The sequence below is a fragment of the Belonocnema kinseyi genome, chromosome 7, assembly GCF_010883055.1.
Source record: "Belonocnema kinseyi isolate 2016_QV_RU_SX_M_011 chromosome 7, B_treatae_v1, whole genome shotgun sequence".
Lineage (NCBI taxonomy): Eukaryota > Metazoa > Arthropoda > Insecta > Hymenoptera > Cynipidae > Belonocnema > Belonocnema kinseyi.
In genome coordinates, this window is record NC_046663.1 from 102,949,164 (window position 1) to 102,972,576 (window position 23,413).

General features: G+C 32.0%; 1 protein-coding gene across 1 annotated transcript in view; it reads left to right on the forward strand.

Annotated features, from left to right (window-relative positions):
• Positions 1–23,413, forward strand: part of LOC117175806 (PDZ domain-containing protein 2-like) — a 261,442-nt gene that overhangs the window by 55,803 nt on the left and 182,226 nt on the right. The window contains exons 2-5 of the mRNA XM_033365556.1: positions 6,056–6,479; positions 11,238–11,702; positions 11,776–13,595; positions 20,849–20,937. Coding sequence (XP_033221447.1) covers positions 6,132–6,479; positions 11,238–11,702; positions 11,776–13,595; positions 20,849–20,937 — 2,722 coding nt within the window. The 5' untranslated portion in view covers positions 6,056–6,131. The remainder of the gene's footprint in view (positions 1–6,055; positions 6,480–11,237; positions 11,703–11,775; positions 13,596–20,848; positions 20,938–23,413) is intronic.

Consider the following 23,413-nt stretch of genomic DNA (forward strand, 5'->3'; position numbering starts at 1 on the left):
GATCACGTGATTTATGGATGGTCCCTATATAATAGTTAATTAGACTAATTTAATAGCATATTATTAATTATTTTAATTTGTAGGAATTCAAGATCAAGACACCGATTACAATTTTGTTGAATTTTAAGTACTTGAAATTAAAAACATGCTGTTAAGTTATTAAATCGTGAAGATTTCATATTCAAAATTATTATTTAATTCTGAAGATTTCTAATTCAAAATTTTTTTCGTTTTTAAACTTTTTATTTGATATTATTAAGTTTTGAAGATTTTGGGTCCTCAAATATAGCAAACGTAAAGAATTCAATAAAAATGTAAATTTATTAAAAGCTTTCAATTTAAAAGATTTCATTTTAGATTTGTTCATTCAAGTCTCGAAATTTTAAATACTTAATTATTACGTTTCAATATTTTAATGGCTTTTTTATGATTTTTTTCCATTATGTATAGTTTAATTTTAATCTGATAAAAGCTTATCAGACTCATTCAATATTATTAAAATGATAACTTGCTGTTCAATTATTAAATCTTGCAGGTTTTATATTGAAGATTAATATTTAATTTTTAAGATTTTTAATTAAAATTATTTCATTTTTTAACTTTTTATTCATATTATAAAGTTTTGAAGATTTTCGGTCCTCGAATATAGCAAACCTAAGGATTTCAATAAAAATGGAAATTTATGAAAATCTTTCAATTTAAAATATGCAGTTTGGGATTTGTTGGTTTAACTGTAAGCGTTTCAAATACTCAACTATGTAGTAAACAGGCTAAAATATTATTATTACTGTTCAGGGAATCTGTATTGATTGTTATGGCAAAATGAAAATACCACATGGCTGTGACGTTGATGAAAGTAAACCATTTCAAAATGGAGCGAAATATTTAAAACTACACGACTGAAAATTTATTGTAAAATTTGTTACTCTAATTTTTTTCGGTGACGTTTTGTTTTTAATAAAGATGACTATAAACTCTAATTGAGTAAATGTTAAAACTCATTAATGGCTCGAACGAGACGCCACGAATAAAACAATGTATCCAAGTAGTGATATATTTTTTCAATTACCAATTGTAACTTGTTAATAGTTTGTACATAGAAGCTTCTGAAGTTGCAATAAGAAACCCAAAACTTTCTGATTCAAGAGATTGAGATCAGAATAACTAAAGTGGTAAATATTATTTTTTTATGATCGAAATGGAATCTACTTTCTTATGAACCATTTTATGCACTAAAATTAGAACATAAAATAGCTGATAAATCAAAATTAGATTTACAACTACCTCCTTTCCGGGCAATTAGATAAAAATATATATCAAAAGAAAAAAGAGAGAGAACTGAAAGTCAACCGAAACCAACCTCACACTCTTTCCTTATTCTTTCTCCGACCTTTCTATACTATTAGAAACCAACATGTTTAATTAAAATTAATTAACTTTCTACCATAAAAGATGAATTTTAGTGAGAGGTTACTTTTGGTTGATTTTCCTTCTCGCCCTCTTTTTTTCTATTGTTACATGTTTATCACTAATGAGTCGGAAAGGAAGTAGGTAGAAAACTAAATTTGATTTGTGAGCCCTTTTGTGTTCTGATGTTGGTGCATAGAATGCTTTATAAGAAAGTAGGTTTCATTTCGATTTGAAAGAATGTTCAAAACAGAGCCTCTAAGCTTAAGATTCGTTCCAATCTGTAGGATTGTATATGAATACAATTATGATTTCTTTTAATTGAGGCATAAATGTATGAGAAGCCAGTGTATAAAGTGGCGCACCAAAATTTATCACTCAATTTAAAGAATAATATAAGCGATTTTTTTATAACAAAATATAGAGCATGTAGTTCGATAACTTAAGTTTATTCTATGTGTACATAGTTAATATTATATTGGAACTGTTGAAAAAAGTTTATTTTAAGAAATGTAAAATCATAGTACACTATCAACAAAATATTTTGTTACGAATTTTTTGATATTGAAGAAAATTAATTAATATTCAAGTATGTATTTCTCTAACTGTGTTCAAATGTGCTACAAGAGGTGCTCGTGCATAGACTATGAGTAAATACGTTTTATGCTAAATTTAATTAATTTCACTTAAGCTTAAAGCACTGAAGGATCCGCAAGACTTCAAAATATAGATAAGATAAACCAAATTTATAAGTTTACTAAAAAATACTTTATTCTTTATTGATTTTTCTAAAATGATAATTACTAAATTTCTGAAAATTACTTGACTATATTTTTTAGGATAAACATGAAATAATTACTCTGAATGTTATATTTTTTTCTCCGATGATTACTTAATTCATATATAGATTTAATCATGTGTCCTCAGTTCTTTCAAAATCTAGTTCCTCACAACAAAATTATATCTATCCTTGGCATATCCCTAGGATATCCTTGGATATATCCTTTGGCATATTCCGAGGATATCGAGATTTCCGCCCCGTACGATATCCACTCAATGTGCTGTGTGGGGTATACACAATTTTTGCAATGAAATCCAATATTTTTGAAATGCATATTTATTAAAATATGTAGAATGCCTGAAATTATAAAGATTCACAAACATCCGTTTGAAAACAAAACACCTTTTCCAAATCTTGAATCTTCGGTTTATTTCAAAATCCTATTTCAGTATTATTAGCAAAAAATTAGTACCGCGAATAATTTTCATAAACACAACCTACTTTCAACAACAAAAAAGTCACTTTCTAAAAATGTTTAAGTTCTCTGCTATTTTATCTGTAAAAATTTCACTTATTACTGCGTGACAGTTTTCGCAAACTGACAGCCATTATGGAATTTACCCGAATGTGACTTTATAGGGGACTTTACCATTATTATATTTTATAATGTTGTACTTTGTATAAAATATCTGGAAAACACCTAATATTATTAAATTATTTCTTATTTTATTGATACGATTGAATTTAAATATAATTGGCAGTAGATATATTTAAATTTCCCGTAATATACTTAATTATAGAATTGGGATATCTCGGGAACATCCTTGGCATATAAAATTAAGGCATTAATGGGATATCCTGCGGATATTCTGAGATATCCTTGGGACATTTCAGGGATATCGAGATTTCCGCCCTGTGCGATATTATTTGCGATATCCCTAGGATCTCCTGGGATATGCCCAGGATATCCTGGGAGATAAATGGGATATCCCGCCGATATCCCATGCTGAGAGGGTTACGCCACATTAGAATCCTTAAGCATTTTTTTTTAATTAGTTGTTTTTAGAAATGTGTGATTTTCTCGATTGTTACTTTGAAAATGTAGTAATCTGAATAGATAATCTCGTCATCGAATACAAAAAGGTTATTATTAGTCGTTAAACTGTAATGAACCGATATATAACTGTTAAGAGTCTCTTAATAAAATAAGCATATAGAGAATTGTTCTCCAACCCAGAAGGAGAATTAAAATCCACTGGAAAACCTATAGAATCAGCTGTCTTTCTGACAGTGACCTCGAGTCAATCTACTTTCTACTTCTCACATTCTATGAAGATCAGAGGTGATATATTCTAATGGAATAGCGTGTACTTTACCATGGAAGTGAGCACACTTTCACGTACCTGTAGTCTTCCATAGGGTCATTGGGATGCGAATAAGTGAAAACGGATATACGGAGGTGTCTATTCTATTCAGTTGACACGAAGTTAATATCAGCAGCTACGAAAAATATCTCTATTATCAGCTTCTCTTTTCTCTTGCACGAAACAACATTGTCAACCCTTTCTCAATTCAAGTAAAATACTTAAATTTCGATTTGCAGGTAAAATCAAACAATTAATTGTAAATAATTATATCTCATTCTTCATAAAATAATTCTTATCTTTAACAAATTCTATTATTCTTAATTCTCATTAACAAGTTAAGCGTCTTTTAGTAGATTAGTCGATCAACGCCCACTCTCGGAAATATAAATCAACATTAATTAAACCCCAGTTAGTTTAGTCAGCAACTCGGGTTTTCAAGTTGGGCTTGTTTAATTGAGGAGTTCTGGACAAGGCGACAGGCGCTCGAGATCGAGTAAAAGTATTGTCCAGGCTGTGACATCAGGTATTAAAAGTGAAATTCGAAATTTATAAAAACCAAAAATATAGTTAGATAGCTCTTGAAAAATGAACCAGAGTCTCCATTTACAGTTTTTCTCTCGGGCTGCAAATTTTCCAGTAAATAAATAAAAACTGACTTTTTTTAATTGAAAAAACCATGTTTTTTCACATTCAACTCGCCGTAAGTAATTCGTTTATCAACTAATTAACAAATTTCTTTTTGAGTTTTATTCGTGACACTCTAGCGGAGGCTACAGTGTCCAAAAAGGGTCAAAAGTTAATTTCTAATGTTTTTTTTTTTTTTAATCCGAATGAAAAACCACGTTTTTAGAATTTCACATTAAAAAAGTGAGCGAGGAAGTTTGAGCTATGACAAACTTCAAGCGAATTGAATTTTCCGCCAATGTATTGGCCAACTTTTTGGATAATCTCAATTCGATTTGATTTTTAATTTCATAATTACAGCGAGTTTATTACGAGCTCGCGACCCGACACCACGGGATTTTTCAGGGGACGCCGCCGGAACGCTGACTAGTGCGAGCGAGTGGACAAAACAAAGGATGGGCAAGGACGATGTTTCAGACTTAGGAGGCATCCTCTGAAAAAGCCTGCGGTGTCGCGTCGCGAGCTCGTAATAAACTCGCTGTAATTATGGTACTAAAAATCGAATCGAATTGTGATTTTCCAAAAAGTTGTTCAGTTGAGGCACTAGTCTATTGCTCCGATACTACATATTCTTAGATTAAGAAAATATATTCTTAAAGTGTATTAGAAATGATTTCTTGGAAGTAAACTATGTTCTGCATTTGAATACATCTCTGCATAAAGTAACACAATAAAGTTTTAGCATAATAAAATGCGATATTCTATCTAAGAATACATTTCCTCAGATTAAGAAAATGTACGCTTGTTCCAAGCATACGGTAGCAAGTACTTATTTATTTGGAACACACTCATATTCTATCGTTCCCATTCGTACCTGCGATTGACTTGAATCAAGTAATATTTACTTGATTCAAGAACAATTTTTTTCAGTGTACAGATTGATATGGATGCCACCATAATTGACCTTAAACATCAATACAGAAGTTTTTAATTAGCACGGACATGAAACGTAGAATGCTCGGGATGTCGGTAAATATCGATAACAGAAATCAGCAACTACTAAAGTATTAACTGCCTATGTGTTATCTTTTTTTCCCCTTTTCTTAGTGCACGCTAGTATAGTAACTAATTTAAAAATTAAATGCCCCACATATCGCGGCACTCGGCACAGATTCCATGGACGATTCTTCTAAACAAGCTAAACTTACTCTCAACGCTGCATACTTCCCGTGATCCCTTACGCTTTGTACGTGACATAGTTTTGCGACAAAGTTCCACCATATTAGTAGAAAATTCAAGCATTTAGTTAAAAAAATAAATTTTTCTTTGAAAATTCATCTTTTAGGGGTTTTCAAAAGTCAATTTTCTTTTTACAAATTCAACGGTTATTTATTAAAAATTATCATCTTTTTTGGTTCAAATGTCAAATATTCCATCTTTTATTGGCAATTCATCTTTTTTGTTCGAAAATTAAATTACTGGGTTAATAGTGGTACTATTTTTTTAAATGTACAAAAATATCCCAATTTCCCATGTTTTTAGAGCATTTTGGTCTGTTTAGCCTGTGCCTTCTTTAAAAATGTTTCGCATTCGAAGATGCCTTTGAAATCTACTAGATCATCAAATAAATCGTTAAGCAAATATTTCAAATTGATATTTGAAAAAAAAATTTTTGTTCATAATGAAACTTTTTTATCTGTGCGATTCTTAGAAAATTAAACGAAACCTTGTAAAAAATTTGAAAAAGTGGAAAATAGGGGATTAGGTAAAAAATGGAATGGACTGAGATTAGTGAAAACATGCCAATACATGTTCAATGTTTTCTCATGAGCTAAAATAAAGCTTTTGTTTTTTAAAAAACATGTTTTCTTTCCAGGGAGTGGCGAAAATTCCGGTGCATAAAGATCAGAGGAAGAGCGATGAATGGACTATTTTGAAGCGGGAGCGGGAAAATGGAAACGAGCAACGGCACGGCAGAGGACTTCATTACAGTGGTCAGTGTGGGAAACCAAGGGGCACCTCCTGAGAACTTTGTGACTGTCCTTTCTATTGGTAACGGAAGGAAGGAGGAAGAAGAGACGCATGTTGACAAGCATCTGAATAATGGAGTTGAGCAACACTTTGAGGAAGAAGTTGAGGTCTTCCGGTTGCCCGGGGAACGCCTCGGGTTTGGACTCAAGTTTGAGGGTGGAAACAAGACTTCCGAGAGGGTCAAGAGACTTTTCATTCAGAGTTGTGCCGACCAAAGTCCTGCGAGCAGGTCTAAGTGCTCTTGGGGAAGCCTCGGAGAAGGGGATGAAGTAAGAAACAAGCTTGAATTTTATTAAAAAATTGTACTCATATATAACGTTTAACGATTGTAATTAAACCACATTTGATTTTCCAGTTTACATATGGTTGCGTCTAGTCGTCCTGAAAAATTGGAGCCGCTGGAAAAGGAGACGGACTAAAATTGGGGCCAAACGCCGAAGCCCCTCACTTCTTTATATTGCAACTCGCTCAAAAAAATATTTGAATTGTTTAATAAAAAGCATCTAAAAATTTAAAGTCTTCCGAATTTAACTATATAATCACTTTCATCCTACAATTTTTTGTCAATAGTAAGAGGGCAAAATATCCCAAAAACACGGTTTTTCGATCTCCTTTTTCAAGCATCGACTTTCGCCTATTCCCATAAAGCGATCGACGTTAGGAAAATTCTGACAAAATTCACAGATATTCTTTCAACATTCTTTAATAAATATTCAATGATTTCCTTTTTATGAGGATTTATTTACAATTACAAAGCTGTTTAGTGACATCTAATGTGCAGATTTAATTTGAATGCAGTGCAATAATTAAATTTATGTTAAAATCATTGTTACGCGAGAAATGTCATTTTGCATATTTTTGACTTTAATCAGTGTTGGCACGGTCGTGGTCCGGCACATCGGGACAAGTGGTAGAAAAAAGTACCCTTTCTATGACAATAGAAACGGAGTCAGCTTGCTTCTGGAGTTACTATTGTCATTGAAAAATTGAAAAATTGGAAAAATTTCCTATTTAAATCCATCAAATCTTCATTTGTTAAAAAAACATATGTGAATTATTTCAGATTTTTCCTAACTGCGACCGTTTTATTTGAACAGGTGAAAGTCAACGCTTAATCATATCGATAAATACTGGAGACTTACATTTTCTAGATGCTTTTTATTAATCAATTTAAAGATTTTTTAAGCGAGATGCAATCAAAAGATGCAAGAGGCGTCAACCTTTCGCCCCGACTTTAGTCGTCCCGAAAAATCGGGACGACCAGCTAAGTGTGAAAAATATTTGACTACTCATCCAGAATTTCTGGACGAGAAGACACTTCGTTAGAATTTACTACCATGTCATCCATAATTGACTTAATTTACCCGTTTATTTTTCAATTAATTCTATACTAGGCATATTATAGGCGCGCGGGAAATATTGTATTGCTAATTAATAATATAAAAATATAACACAAGATTAGTAGAGGACATGGCTCGAATATGACATAGGGCACGAATATGGTATACCTGTATTTCTGAAAAACTAAAATGTCTACTCCATTGCCAATAATAGGAGTAAAACGCTTTTTAGTTTGGGAGAAAAATATATTAGTTTCATTGATCAATGTGCATTATTGGAAGCGTGAGATAAAAAAATATAAAAACTGTCATCCTCGAGTTGATTTCAGATGAGCCTTAAATATCTATTTATTATCTTGTGAATGAAGTTTTATTATTAAATGTTGCTTGAAGTAGTACAGTAGAGTTAGTAGAATAGTATTGTAAAGGAGATATGGAGACGATTCTCTTCAGAGGTTATGATATTTAGACGTAAATATTTTGTGGGCACTGCTTCGAATATAGCACACCAAGAGTGGATTGAATATGGCACACTCTTTTAAAGAAAAAAATCACAATTAGACATTATTCAACTTTCTGAATGTTAACAAGGATGCGTTCATGTCTTCATGTACTAAACTCATTTTCTGCGATGGATACTACACTTTACTAGAGGAGGAATCTTTGGTAGAGTGTACTACCTGTAACGAATGATCCTAGAGTGGTTGCATTGGAGCATTATGGATCTGCGACTATGGTCAATAAGTTCGCTGCACATTATATTTTTCAAAATTATATTAATAAATATTATTAGACCGTTAACTTGCTTATTTTTCGTGTATTATGCTTTTTTTCTAGGTGTGCCATATTCGAGCCACCCTTTTTCAATTTTCGAAAACCTTGTTTTTTGACAAATCTTTATTTAAAAAAAAACTGCTGGTGATATGATAAAAACAACCTTACCATTCGAACGTTTATGCAATAGCCTTTTGAATAACCTATTAATTATTCAATTTCAGTTCATAGATTTCCGGTAATCCATCGAAAACGAGTTGATGTGCCATATTCGAGCCATCTTCCCTATGATTCCAATTTTAAATGGTTTCGTATTTCAAGAAACAGCCTTGCCTTGGAAAATTGAAAAATTACCTAAAAAATATTCAGTTTTTAATGATTTTTTATTCTTCTGAATTGCTTGCAATACTTTAGAACGCTTTCAAATCATTCTTAATCATTTACTCTTACTTAACATCTTCTGAATGCGTCAGATATCTTAGATGTATCTAGATTCATCGAAATTCTTCGAATTATCTGAATTCCTTGAATTAGTGGAATTTTCTGAATTCTGAGAACTGTCTGATTTCAAGGATTTCAAAATAATTCAAATAATTAGGATCAATTCAGAATATTCAGGGAATTCAGAGAATTTCAGAGCAATTATAGAATTTAAAAAATTGAGAGATTTCAGAATATTTAAGGAATTTACAGTTATATGATTGGAAAAGGGATTCGATTTATGATTTCACTTCAAGATTGTTTCATTTCAAACAATTGCTGTTTGAAATTATTGAACATTGACAGTTTGAAGCTGAAAGCTGATCAGCATGATTTAAAAATCTTTTAAATTTATATTTGTGAAAGACTTAAAAAGAGGAAAATTATACAACTTTTATAATATTTTATATTCTTACTTTTTTATATAACTTAAAAATAAATAATTAAATAATATATAATCAAAAAAAATATTGTAATAAATTTTAATTATTTAATTATTGTTACTGCAAGTAATATTAGAAGTCAAAAACGCTTAAAGCTTTTTCTGTATTCCAAGTATTTTAAGTAATTAACAAATTTTAACGTAGTAAGTAAAACATGAAATATGTTTATTTCGAAAATAAGCTTTTTTGAAACATGGATTAAAATATTGCATTTCGAAAGCGTCCATTTACAGCCTTTAAACCGTTTTTAAGGACACGGGTCTGGGCCGTACTCTTCGGAATTTCGTAATTTTTAGATTCAGATCGGATTCAAAAAGCGAACTCGAATCCTTCAGGAACATTTTAAACTCGGGTCTAAGCTCAAACGTTCCGATTCGTAATTTAGAAAAAAATTGATAATAAATCAGATCCTTCTATAAGAAAATAATGCCACTGAGATTTTGAAAATTTATGATTTACTACTAATCTCTAAACTTATAAGCTATATTAAATACCTGATTATTAGTGTAGATCAATGTACATAAAGTGAAGCACCTAATATATCTAATCAATGGAATATGAAGAACACTTTGCATTTAATCTACGTTAATTGGAGCTATTCATTATACAGTGTATATCCATACACACGTCAACATCCTCCAGTAGTATTATAAGTATTGATTGAATAAGCAATGCATTTAGTCAATTAGAGCAATTAATTTATTAGGCGATGAAATCGTTACATTAAACAGTTGTGGCACTTAAACTATAAAAAAATGAGTTAACAACATAATAAAGATATATTAAGGTAACATAAGCATTACTCTTACGTTGTGGTAATAATTATCTATTTATATATCAATAATTGCTCAACAACTTATAATTATTTGACATTGCAAAAATACATAAAAAAGGAATATAATTCCTTGTCTTAGAGTTATTATAATCGCGTGAATAAAATGGAAATTCAAAATAATTCTATCAATCTCACTTCACCATTCGATGCAAAAATCTCTATTTCTGTTAATGACGGTAATATGAATTTGAAACTAAGAACTTGAAATTTACAAAATACCTAACTTAAATGAAATATGCTCAACGAATTTGATTATTACAATCAAAGATAGGTTATTCGACCCAAAAGAAAAATTTCTTTTTTCTTCACCATAGCCATAATGTGTACAAAACACTGACATAAATTTTCATACATTATCATACATAAACATTACATCATTTCTGAAGAAGACATCGTCATTTTGTAAGTGCAATCCCATACGTTTTGACTCTTATTATATGTATGGGAACCCAAGGTATCCAATAAGCGATAAAGACCATGTGCAACCGCAAAGTAACCAATATGACCGCGCAATTACTGTTGCAGAGCGAACTGACTGTGCAAATATTCGCGTGAACTCGACGGCCATGTTGCGGTTGCATACAAAATGTATATCGGCAAACTGGATTCCCATTAAACCAGTTTAAAGTATTTCTGCATAAAAGGATTCATACATCATTTCATTTTTCGTTGACAGTTTCCCGGTTTAGTGGCGAAATTATGAAACGCCACTTTCCGTAACATTATGTTCGTACTATGCAAATTTAGGTACATAGGCATTATCACATTTCTTTAACGCAAATAGTATCTCTCACGTGGCTAGTAATGATACATGCACGTCTGATGTTATTTATGATTTTAACTTTTGAAGTAACTTTATACCCGGAAAAAATGACGTCTTACATATCCACCTGTACGCAAATACAAGCAATTGAACTACTTTTATGCACATGTACTCTTCAAAGTTGTAAGAAATTATAATTTACGAATTAGCTGCAAATTATAGACAACAAATCATTTTTCTGTGATAAAAACTTGGTGCGAATGAAGTAAATATGTTTGACTTAACGCAATAGATTTTTAAATATTTAGTTGGCTTCTGAGATTTTTAAAATTTTATATATTTCCTCCATTATTCAACATTTCAGACAATGATTACATTTATCAATTTTGCAGGTCATCGCAATCGATGGTGTACCAGTAATTCACATGACTCGTCTAGACTGCGTTCAAAGACTTAAAGAGTCTCAGTTGGTAATAAAACTGGTTGTGAGATGTAGGGGAGCCCTGAGACCGGAAGTGGTCAGTGCAGAAAGGAAATCCACGCCAGAGAAGACTAAAATTTCCCCTGAATTACCATCAGCGCCTCCCCCGGTGCCACCCAGGAAATTGAGACATCCTAGAGGATTGGCGGACGGTGAAGCAAATCCAAGCCCTGTGAAGAAGTCCTGGGATAGCCCGAAATCGATTCCCACGTCTCAGAACGGTTCTCCATACTCCCTTCATGGTAGCATCAATAGTAGCAAATCCGCTTCCTATGAAAGTTGTTACTCTTCCCCAAAAAGTTGCACCAGCTCGAAAAATGGAAGCCCTAAAGCCGCACCCAAGGATCATTATCTAGATGCATCAAAACCTAAGCAGGTACTATGATTGAAATATCCTAATATAATTATATGTCTCAACACAAATACTAAATTGATCAATTTTCTTTAAGGAGCCACCCGAGGCGATGGTCTATCTCGATGCCAGATCTCAGGACGGTTCAAGTACCCACGGCAGTACCTCAGACGATACCGGAAGCTCCCTCTCGACACTGGTTGACAGATTTTCCTCGTCTGACCATGTCTCCACAATATCTACAATTTCCACCACCTCAACAACCTCAGAACAACATGGTGCAGAAATCATGAAAGGAGACCCCTCCGCTGATCATTATGACAACAACCAAGTCAAAGACTTCTTGACAGACAGTCTTAATCTATCACGAATGTTGTCTCCTTTTGATCAGCTTGAACAAGACTTCAACTCCAATCAACCTGACTATCTGCTAACACGACTTGCCAACTCCGAGGCTGTCACCCACGTTGAATCCCGGGGTGATGTCGAACGGGTCACTGCTGTTGTTGCACCCAACACTGTCCTCATCGAAGAAACCATCACTCTCCAACCACCTCTTAGTTTCCAGGATGCGCCTCTAAGTTATGGTCACGAAACAAGCCCTGGCCTTTTTTACACTGACCTCGCAGCTGATTCTAAGACCCACTTCCGGCCAATTAAGGATGACGCTTCCATCGTTGAATCCGTTAATGGAGACGTCGATCACATCGCTGATAATGATATGGGAAATTCTGATCCAAGATCGAACAACTTTGACTCGGCGCCACCTCTACCCATTAGGAATCACGTTAACACGATTCCCGTCAATCAGCAGACTCAGATGCTAAATAGCGAGAAAATATCCTCCGCAGATGCTGATGAGGATCGAGAGGCCGAGGTGCCGACCTTACCCCCCAAGCCTATGCCTAGAAAAGACCTCAAGTCAAGGAGGAAGAGACCTCCGCCCCCACCTCCTCCTCCTGCCACTGCTCAGAGGAAAGAAGTTTCCTCAGTACCGGTTGAAGCACTTGTCAAGGTCGTTGATGAGGTTAACGTGGTTCAAGTCCCAGAGATCACGAAGCTGGAAGAGAAGGTAGAGAATAAGATGATTAGTGCAGGAATTGAGTTTAATAGTTCAGGAAACTTATGCAACTCAGAAAAGGTGTTGTACTCTGAACAAGAGGCGGATATGGTAGGAAAAGGTTTGCTTAAACCTGTTCAAGAGATGGAGAAGATAGTGAATTATGTGATAAGTAAAACCCATATTGATAAATGTTCAAACAAAGTTAATAAATCTCCATCGAAAATTGTAAATTCGCAGACAGATAAGGTTCTGAATATCGTAGAGATGCAGATCAAGCTGTCTGATGAATTTCAGATAAAAGAATCCTCGACGACCTCCGAGGACCTGGAGGATCATCTAAGGATCAAGGAAACTACTGAGAAATGTAGGGAATTTGAGAGCAATGTTCTTTCTGACATTTTTAAGGAAAAAAGAGAACTTGCGGATATGTCTAATACGGAGACAGTTTCGATCGAATTGCAAAATCCAGAGGACGTAAGAGTTTTGGAGAATGGAGAGCAAAGAATTTTAGAAAAACAAGATACAACGGTTTTGAATAATGACACGAAGATTGTAGATGAGAATGATGTGGCAAAACCTATGGTCAAAGTTGAGTTTGGTGATCAAGGGGATCAAAAGAGTAAAATAATAGCTGCGGGGTATGTAGAAGAAGTTAAGAAAGAAGATAACAAAGAGACTTGTTCTTCAGATAAGACAAACGACATAGAGATCAAAAGGTGTTACAAAAGGGTGGAGGAATTGGAGGATGATGGTGGTTCTAGTGACGAGAGTGATGGTGGAGATTATTACTGGCAGAGTAATTTGGCCACAATTGGGGAAGAAGAGGAAAATAATTCGTTGGAATGCACTAATGCGTAAGTATTTCTCTAATGATAGATAATAATCTTGATGAGAACAAAAAGTAAAAGAAAAGTACTCTTTGACATATAAGGATGATAGAATTTTACGTAGTTGGTGTAGGCAGATGAAATTTAACAGGGTTTTAAAGAAGATGTTGCAAAGAATGTTGAAAGTCTTCAGTTTGAAAGTTAAAACTTCATCATTTCTTTTGGTTTGTTAATTTTTCTAAACAATCTTTCTTTGCTAAATGAAGTGTTAAGGATTGATTCGAATTCTGGTTAGAAAAGTGCTTAGCTGTCGAAGGAAGTCTCTTATTAATTTATTTTAATTTTATTGTAAAACGTAGAACCTCTAAAATGCATAATTTGTAAAATAATTTATTCTTTTTACACTCGATCAATGCAAAGTATTCTCAGCAAGTCACTTGCTACCAATTATTGTTGAAACTGAGATCAGATTAAAATAAGTGATCATATCAGACATTGTAAAATATCTATCTGTGATTCCTGCTTTTATTCGAGAAAATAAAGGAAAATAAGTCCAGTTTCTATTGTATTTTATGACAGATTCCAATAAAAGAGAGGGAATTTGTGATATGCTATAAAAAGGTTTAAATTTCATTTCTGTTAGTTTGAAGATATGTACATAGTATCCTACTCTAAATATTTTCATAATTTATAAAAAAATCATTTTAATAGATATTTATAAGTTGAACTTACAAATATATTAAAATTAAGTAAAGCATTAGAAATAATTATAGAAAATACATGTTTCACGGTACGAAGACTAAAAATTATGAAAAATGTAATATTTTTACTCAATTGAATTTTGATAAGTTGTTTTCTTAGTAGGGGATATTACAAAATTAAGCAAATCTGTATTTCTCATTCCTACCCTGTCCGATTTGAAAAAATTGATTACTTAATTTTAAATGAATTTTTGAGGGAAAAACTATTGAATTTCACTTTTAAAATGTCTTAAGAAAACGACAAAAACATAATTGAATTTTGGAATGACCAATAATTGACTAAAATAGTGTAATTTCTACTTTTTGCGGAAAATTGATAACTCTTCTCTTAAGAATTTATAAAATCCCTCAAACTTGAGCTCATTTGAAGTAGACTTGATACCCTTTCAATTAAAAAAGAGTCGTTTATTAAATTTTGTTAACAAATATTATCGGCTTATCTTTTGTAAGTGGCATAAGTTTTGAAAAAATTGACAATGTTTATGGAGAATTTGTATGCAAAATACTTTGTAAAATAACCAAAATTGCAAAAATTGAACGCAGGGAAGGTTGAATTTGGTAACGTAAAAATAAAGGGAATTAAGAAATATATAATCTTACAGTGAGAATATTGAAAATCAGTTTACTATTGATCAGAGATCGGAACTCTTAATTTTTTAAGGGTCCAGGGACCTAAATAGTCCAGCAAGGGTCAGCTCCGGACTCGAAGCCGTAAGAACTCAAAGGGTACGGGTCCAGACCTGGACCCTTATTAATTGAAAAGGTTCAGGTCCGGACGCGGACCCTTAATAACTTAAAGGGTATGGGTTCGGACCCGGACCTTTAAGAATTTAAAAGGTTCAGGTGCGCACCCGAACCCTTACAAATTTAAATGGTGCAGGTGCGGACCCGTACCCTTAAGAATTTATAAGGTCCGGGTTCGGACCTGTACCCTTAAGAAATGAAAGAGTACGGGTCCGGACCCGGACCCTTATGGAACCTTTTAATGCTGGGTCCAACCTAAAAGGTTCCTAGCATTATATTTAAAAAATTTACAAATTGTTGGACAACCAAAGGAGAGAGAATAAAGAGAAACACAAATTTTTGTAAAAAATAAACAATTCTCAAGTTTGACTCAAATTTTGGAAATCTAATTAATTTTTAGATTTATATAAAAGTCAGTACGAGGGGGCTTTCGAGTCACACTTCGAGTCACACTTTCGAGTTCACTTTCGAATCACACTTTCGAGTTCATGTTCGGACCCGGACCCTTAAGAACTTAAAGGGTACAGTTGCGGACCTGGACCCCTTAGAATTTAAAAGGTTCGGTTGCGGACCTGGAGCCTTAAGAACTAAAAGGGTACGGGTTCGGATCCGTACCCTTAAAAATTCAAAAGGTCCAATTTTGGACGGGTACCCTTAAGAAATTAAAGAGTCCGGGTTCCGACCTGAACCCTTAAAGATTTAAAAGGTCCGGGTCCGGACCTGTACCCTTAAGAAATTAGAGGGTCCAAGCTGGACCCGGATCCTCAAGGAACCCTTTAAACTCGGGTCCAAGCAAAAAGGTTTCGACCCCTGCTATTAATTATTATTTTAAGAATTATTTTATAACAATGATCGTACAAAAGTTTTCACATTTGTGTAGCGCCATTTGGGTAAAAGTGACCCGATTTTTTTCGACACGAATAGCAAACTTGGAAAAGGGGCTATCTGTACCCGAAATTCGGTATGAAAGGCTGGATTTTTTCGGTATGTGTAGACTTCCAGAAAATAAATTTAAATATGAAAGAATAACATAAAGTGTCCAAAATTTAGTTTAAAATAATTCATTGCGAGGTCAAACTGATATCCACTTTTACACGATTATTATCTAATAAAAAAATAGTTTTTAAGAAAGTTGAATTAATGTCCATATTCATAAGACAGAAAAACAATAATATTAGGTTTTGCTAAAAATAATTGAAAACAATTGCATTTAGTAGAGAATCTAGGTTCCTAATAATCAAAGATTCCTATTACCGACATTTACCAACATCTAGAAAATAAAAAGGTTTATGTCCGAAATAAATTCTAGAAATTAAAAAAAAAAGTTTTTTCACAATGTCTATTACACTATCTTTTATACAATATTGCACATCACAGTGTATGCCATCATCATTAAAAAATCACTAGAGATGGCAACATTTTTTCTCAGGAGGGGAAGTGAGTTAAGGAAATGTAGAGATAGTGATATTTGTTGAGGGGTAAGTAGGAGTGTAGAAGCAGAGAAATGAGTATGAGTATGGGAATGCAAATAGGGGAAGGGAAGTGAGGGAAGTAGGCGAGAGTGTAAGAGTAAAGTGGAATAGTTGGTAAAGTGAAAATAGGTGAATTAGATGAGGCAGAATTAATTAAAGGAAGAAATGTGGATGAGTATAGGAATGAAAATAGGGGGAGGGAAGTGAGAGAAGTTTAGGGGAGAGTGCAGAAGTAAAATGGGATAGTTGGGGAAGTGAGAATAGGGGAATTAGATGAGGGAGAATTAGTTAAAGGGGCTGTAAGAAGTGGTTTAGTAGGGGAAGTGAGGGGAGGAGAATTATTGATAGCCAGGGGAAGTAGACGAAAGGAAGGAAGTAGGGGAGGGAAAGTATGGAAGGGGGAGATTTGAACGACTTAATTAACGTCTTGATAGTCGACGAACCCCTTTTCTGTAGGCCCGCGGCTCCTACTTTAACTATTTTTTTTTCAAATTTGAGCCTGCTTAATTAAGCCTTCTCATTTGAAAACAAATTATTTTGAGAATTTGAAAGACGGACCTAAAATAATCTAAGCTGCGCCTTGCATAAGCAAGGAATCACAAAAATGTCATTCATAGCAAAAAAAAAAAAAACTGTATGGACTAGGGATACGTCATGTGATCATCTAGTTGTAAGATTGTAGACGAGTTTCTGTCGTGTGCAGTGTGGATCTGCTCTGCGATTAATTGGTCTTGTTTTCTCATCGCTAATTATCCATGTATATTACCTATCTGCTTGGCAAGAAGTGCGGCGCCGTTCCATTCGATATTCTCGAGACGTTGCCACTCGCAAGGTTGCGTTCATCCAAATAGATTTAATCGAGTTAAGACTGACGTAGGTATAGGATCATAGTTTTTTTACTAAACTCGTAGACTTGTTTCTCAAGAGTGTAATGCCATGACTGTTAAAAAATTGGCATTCATTCCTCTCGATTATTAAGTTCTTAAAATCAAACGGACATTACTTCATTTTAAAAAACATGCCATGCTGCGGGTTTTCTTGAAGGTACTGATGATTTATGAAGCTGGTAGTTATCAATTTATACAATTGTTCCAATGAAGGCATATTTGATCAAACAAATGGTGTAAAATATAATTCAACGAGCATTTCAAATACAAAAAAAGATTCATACCCAATTTGAAATTGTACAATATTTAACACAATTTTGAATGCTTTTTGGAAAATAATCTATTGTGGCGGCTTCTAATTTGAAATTAAATTTTGTATTCGTTTTTCTAATTTTAAATCCGGCAAATTCAAGATTATTGAGGTTTGTAAGTTTTAATTTTAGTTTCCATTTTGGAATTTTTCAATTAAGGGACGGGATTCTATAACCGCCTATACATTTTCTGGCTGACAGGCATTATCCCGTGGATACTATTCAAAGAAACTTCGAATTTCAATTGTAAAAGTTCATATTTTTGTAGTGAATTTAATTGCGTTTCTTCTTTATACTGAAAAAAGGTTGTGGATTTGGTCGTTTTCAAGTTAAACTCGAAATATCAGTGTTTTAGAAAACAAATTTTTTGTCTTTTTTTACTTCAATTCGCTATAATTCAGCTATTTTTAGCATTTTTTACGACATTTACACGATATATTTTCTTTGATCTTATGCGATTGACAGAACAAACAAACTTAGAATATTTTCATTGCCATAAAAGTTATAAAATTGGATCTAAGGCATTGCATAAATCATGCATTCATATCTTTATGTTCATGGATTGTCGAGGAAATTTTAAGCAGCAAAAAAACGCCTAGCGGGAAATCTTTTCTTGTTTAATAATAACAAGAAAATTTTATATAACTTCTCAAGTATATACTTTTTTTAAAGGTTTTCGAATGCAATGAAAAAAGTTGTGAACTAGTATAATAAGTGTGCAAAAATAGTTCATGATGTATTGGAATCTATTGAAATTCATTTCTTTTGCATAAAATATGAGGGAAATTTATGTGTAAATACAATCAATTATTAGCTACTGATCTGTCTCAAGTATAGGCTTAATTTAAGCTATAGCTTTTCTTTAATACAAGAATTCTTCTAATTATAATTATTTCCGCAGTTAAAATTGGTATACCTTTCTGAAGAACTTTTATTTTAGCGGTTTTTTATTGTTAAACATTTGCTTAACTCCCAAAGAGCTAAAAGATGCTTTATGCAATTTTAAAGATAAAACTTATAACTTTCGTTAAAGATAAATGTTCATATGTTATTTATTTTTTCAGTCGTAGAACATAAAAAATACATATTTTCTGAAATTTTTTTCAAAAATTGTTAAGGGTTAACTGAAGTAGAGTGAATTGAAGTAAAAAAAGACAAAAATTTGTTTTCCCAAAAATGGCTTTTTCGGGCTTAATTTGAAAACGGCAAAAGCCAACACTTTTTTTTACAGAAGATGCGCAATTGAATTTCTAATAAGATCATGTACTTTTCAAATTTAAATTCAAAACTTGTTAGAAATGATTCCATGGGCAACTCTTTTCAGCGAAAAAACATTTATGGGCGGTTATAGAATCCGCCCCTCAATTTTTGAAGCTTTATTTTGAGTCTGTTGGAATTTTGATTTTCTATAATTCGAAATTAAATTTGATTTTGAAATTTTTTAATTTTAAGGGTTTGAAAGCCTTGAGTATTAAATTGTTTGAGCATTAAATTGTTTGAGCATTAAATTTAGAACGTTCGAAATTTGAGGTCATTAATTCAAAATTGTTCAATTATGCTTCTGTTTCAATTGCTTCAAACTAAAAATTTTGCCACTATTATAAAGTTTTTAATCAAATTTTTAGATTTTGAGAAAAGTTAAATGTAAAATTGAACTAAGATTTATAATTTTGAAATTTAAAACTATTTTGTTTCGGTTATTTTCAATTTAGAATTGCCCAACTATTAGGAATTATTTAGGTTTAAGCCTGTCGTAAAAAAGGTAAGAAGAAACTTACGAGTATGTCACAGTTTTCACGAAAATGAGATTTCCACATCAATAGATTTGCAAAAGAAAACTGCATCTATCTACATAAACATGAATTCTGACAAACAAATAGATTTGATCAAATAACAAGTTTTTTGCGACTGAAAAATTGTAATTCGCTGCAGGATTAAACCGTTAGTCATTGAAAAGTTGTATTTGGCCTCTAACAGCAGTCTCTAACAGTCTATATCAATCTCTAACAGTCTATACAATTTAGAAAGAACGCGTGTCGACTCACAGTCTTTTTAACTTGTAAAAGCGTCGAAGCTATGTCTTCAATGCACTAAGGTCTGATAGTCGACTTGCGGATTGCCTCCCCCCCCTCATTCCTGTATTTTTCTCTATAAAAAACCGCATGTCGATTTTGTTATAGCACAAAAAAGCTTCTTTTTCACGGAATGAAAAAAATATTCATCAATTGGTATGAATGGTGTTGAAAAATTTAGAAAAAATTATTTCCAAAATACTTTTTCGAGACAAAATCATTCTCGTAGATTTTCTATTTTTGAAGCTAAATAGTTTTAAGTGTCTTCTTAACTTGTACGGTAAAAGTTCGAAAGCTAATAATTTGAAATGTTCAAAGTTAAGGCTTTTAGTTTTGTATTCTATAAGAATTTTGAATAATCTAAATTTAAAATTATACGATTTTGAACATCAAAATGTATATGACGTCAAAATATAAAATTTAAATATTTTCGATAATATTCATGCCAAAACCTTTTTTTGTAGACGGATGCTATCTACATCAATTAATTTTGTTGTTGTTAAAATTAAAAGTGTTTGATTATATTAAGAATTTTGTTTTAAAGTTTTACTGTTTGAAGGGAGTGCTCACATCTCGTCATATCAAAAATGGAAATAAAATCATTTTAAATATTTAGATCTAAAATTATTACACTTAGAGTGCTTTAATATTAAAACTGATTATCAAGGCTGTCAATTTGAAATTTTAAGATAGTAATTAAGTGAAATTATTAACTGAAATATGTTACTTTCCACAATAATTTTCAAATATAAGATACGAAAAGTTAATTTCTTTATAAACTCTCTCCCAACAGTTTTAAATTATTAAAGCTTATAATAAGGAAACATATGCTTGTACGCTAAATCCACTTAAAGGCTCAACTGCTGACATTTTATATTCTATTTATAATTGATAGTGAACCAATGCGACTATACCAATTTTAATATTGCACATGCATCTTAGATTGAAATAAAGACAGGGACTTCAAATGGTAAAGCAATTTAAATGCAAATATATTATTAAAATTAACCATTATTTTTATGTTTCATTGCAGCAATAAGGAAGTGAATGACCTTGAGGAGAAAGTACCAGACGAAAAGAAGAAGCTGGAAATCCCTATGAAGGAAGTGTGCAGTAAAAATGGTAAGTTTTTCCAATTTTTATAAACAGCAAAACAATAAAAAAAATGTCCACCGGAATTTTGACTTACCTTCACTTTTTTCTTTTTCACTGGGGAATGGAGACAAATTATTAAAAATATTAATATGTGAAACTTTGAAAAAAGTGAAATTGACAGGTTCTGTCAATTTGACAATTTGACTTATGGAAATGCTTTATAGATTGACTTTCAAGTTATTACTTTTGCACTATAGATTCAAGTGATGAATTTTAAAAAGCGTGATGCAAAATAATTTGAAAAGTAATAATTTGAACGAATTAGTTTCACGATTCTAATTTCAGAATACTTCAATTTTAAACGCAGTTTGGAATTGTGTAATTTGTAATGTTTCAATTAAGCCTGAGTTCATTATTTTAAAAACTCCCAATTAGAAATCATATTATTTTCAGCATTGTTAGAATGACTGAACATTGAAGGTTTACAATATTTAAAATTCTTTAATTTTGACCGTTAAAAATTACAAATGTTTTTTTTCATACATAAATACTTTTCTTTAATAGGCTCTGTCTAGTTTAATTTTAAAATTTAATTTAATACTACTTGATATGATATACCACTCAATGTTTTTTATGATCTTCAACAATTTTATAATTAAAATTTGAAATTATATATTTCAATGCAAGATTCTGTAATGGTCTAGTTTTAAAGGCCTTAAAATAAATTCGCTTACCTTTCAAAGTTTAATCACATACATATTTGTTTTGAAGTTTCTTAATTTTTAAAAGATTAATCAGGAGCGTTATTAATTCTTTAATTTTTAGTTTCTTATGTTATTTTTGTTAGCCAGATAGAAGTCATTTGAAATGTGCAGTTCTTAATGCTTCTTTTGAATTATTAAATTTTCACGTGAATTCAATTTGAAATTATCAGTTTAGGAGATTTCCAATGTTTAAAATTTACTACTATGTAATAACATACATTCAGCAGGTTTTGTTGGAATATTATCATTTTTAGCAGTTTATGACTTTTTCATTTTAGTCAAAAAAATTCATATTTCTTCAAGTTTAAAACAATTTAAACCCAAAAATCTTGGAAATCTGATTAAAACTACCTAAATCTTATAAAATTCCTTTTGGCAACCCTGTAAATATTATAAAATTACTGCAAATCTTCATAATCCTTATTCCTTTATAATCCGTGTTATTATATAATATAAACCTTATAGGTCCTTTGATGTCCTTACGATTTTTCCGATATTCTTAAAAATAGCATAAAATTTGTTTCAATTCCGTCAGATCATTAAAATTCTGGGAAATTCCTCAAGTTTTTTCAGTCTATTGAAAACTCATTACAATCCTTGGAAATACTCTAAAAAAATTCCAAAAAAGAAATATCTTTAAAAATATGTTAACATATTTTAAGCGGTTTACCAATTTTGAGAATCTTTTGAAATCTTTGAAATCAATTTAAATATTATAAAATATGTTCGTTGAAATTAAACGGAATTTGATGATATTCCTTGAAATCCCTTTGAAACGTTTGTTAATCTTATATATTCTCTGAAATCCCTTGAAATCTTTTTGAATATCTTTCCCTCCTATAAACCCTATGAAACCTTTCAAACTCCTTATAAAGTTCAGCTATATTTAAGCTATACTTCCACTATACGTCATCGAAATAGACATGAAGTATGGGATCGTCTCATATAACATACTTTTATTATACTATCTGAGAGTCGACACCTACACGATATCCCAAATGTCCTTTGGGGAATCCCAGTCCGCTTTTGAATACATAATTGTGAAGAAAAAGGCTTAAACTTTTTTCAGGCAAACAAAACCCTAGTTTTGGAAAATATCTAATAAAATTATTTGACATATTAGTGAATAATAATTATCTAATTTTAATTATAAACACACTCAACTCCCGATATAAGCATGGTCTCTGGCATGGTTTGCATTGACCTTTAGCAAAAATCTGGGGAATCCAAACTTAAACGGTCAGGGTCGCGCAATCAATTTCTGTTTGATTTGGACGCATGCTAACATTCGACGAAACTAATGGCTTAAACTGCCGAGAAACCCAATTCTCTGAAATATTTATATTAAGAATTTGATAGCAAGTGAGAAACTTATCGCACGCAAAACGTCCGAATCATGATTACTAGTATACAATCATATTAAATAAATCTAATTATACGTACAGGAATTTATCAGTCTACTTAGTTATCTCCCTATGGATTTCTGGATCTGAACGTGAAAAATATTCAAATATATCTTAATAGATTATAAAGCTTAAAGGCGTAAATATATGCCAAAGTAGTTGGAATAAAAGTGACTCAAGTAAAATGCAATTAAGTTAGTGGTATTTGTAAGGATAAATACTTTATTTCGTAAAACATTTCGTGGTAAATCAAACAAGTGTTAAAGAGTGTCTGCTGTGGATTTTTCTAACAATCGCTTTAGTGCCTTCGGTATGAATCGAAGGCTTAAATTATTA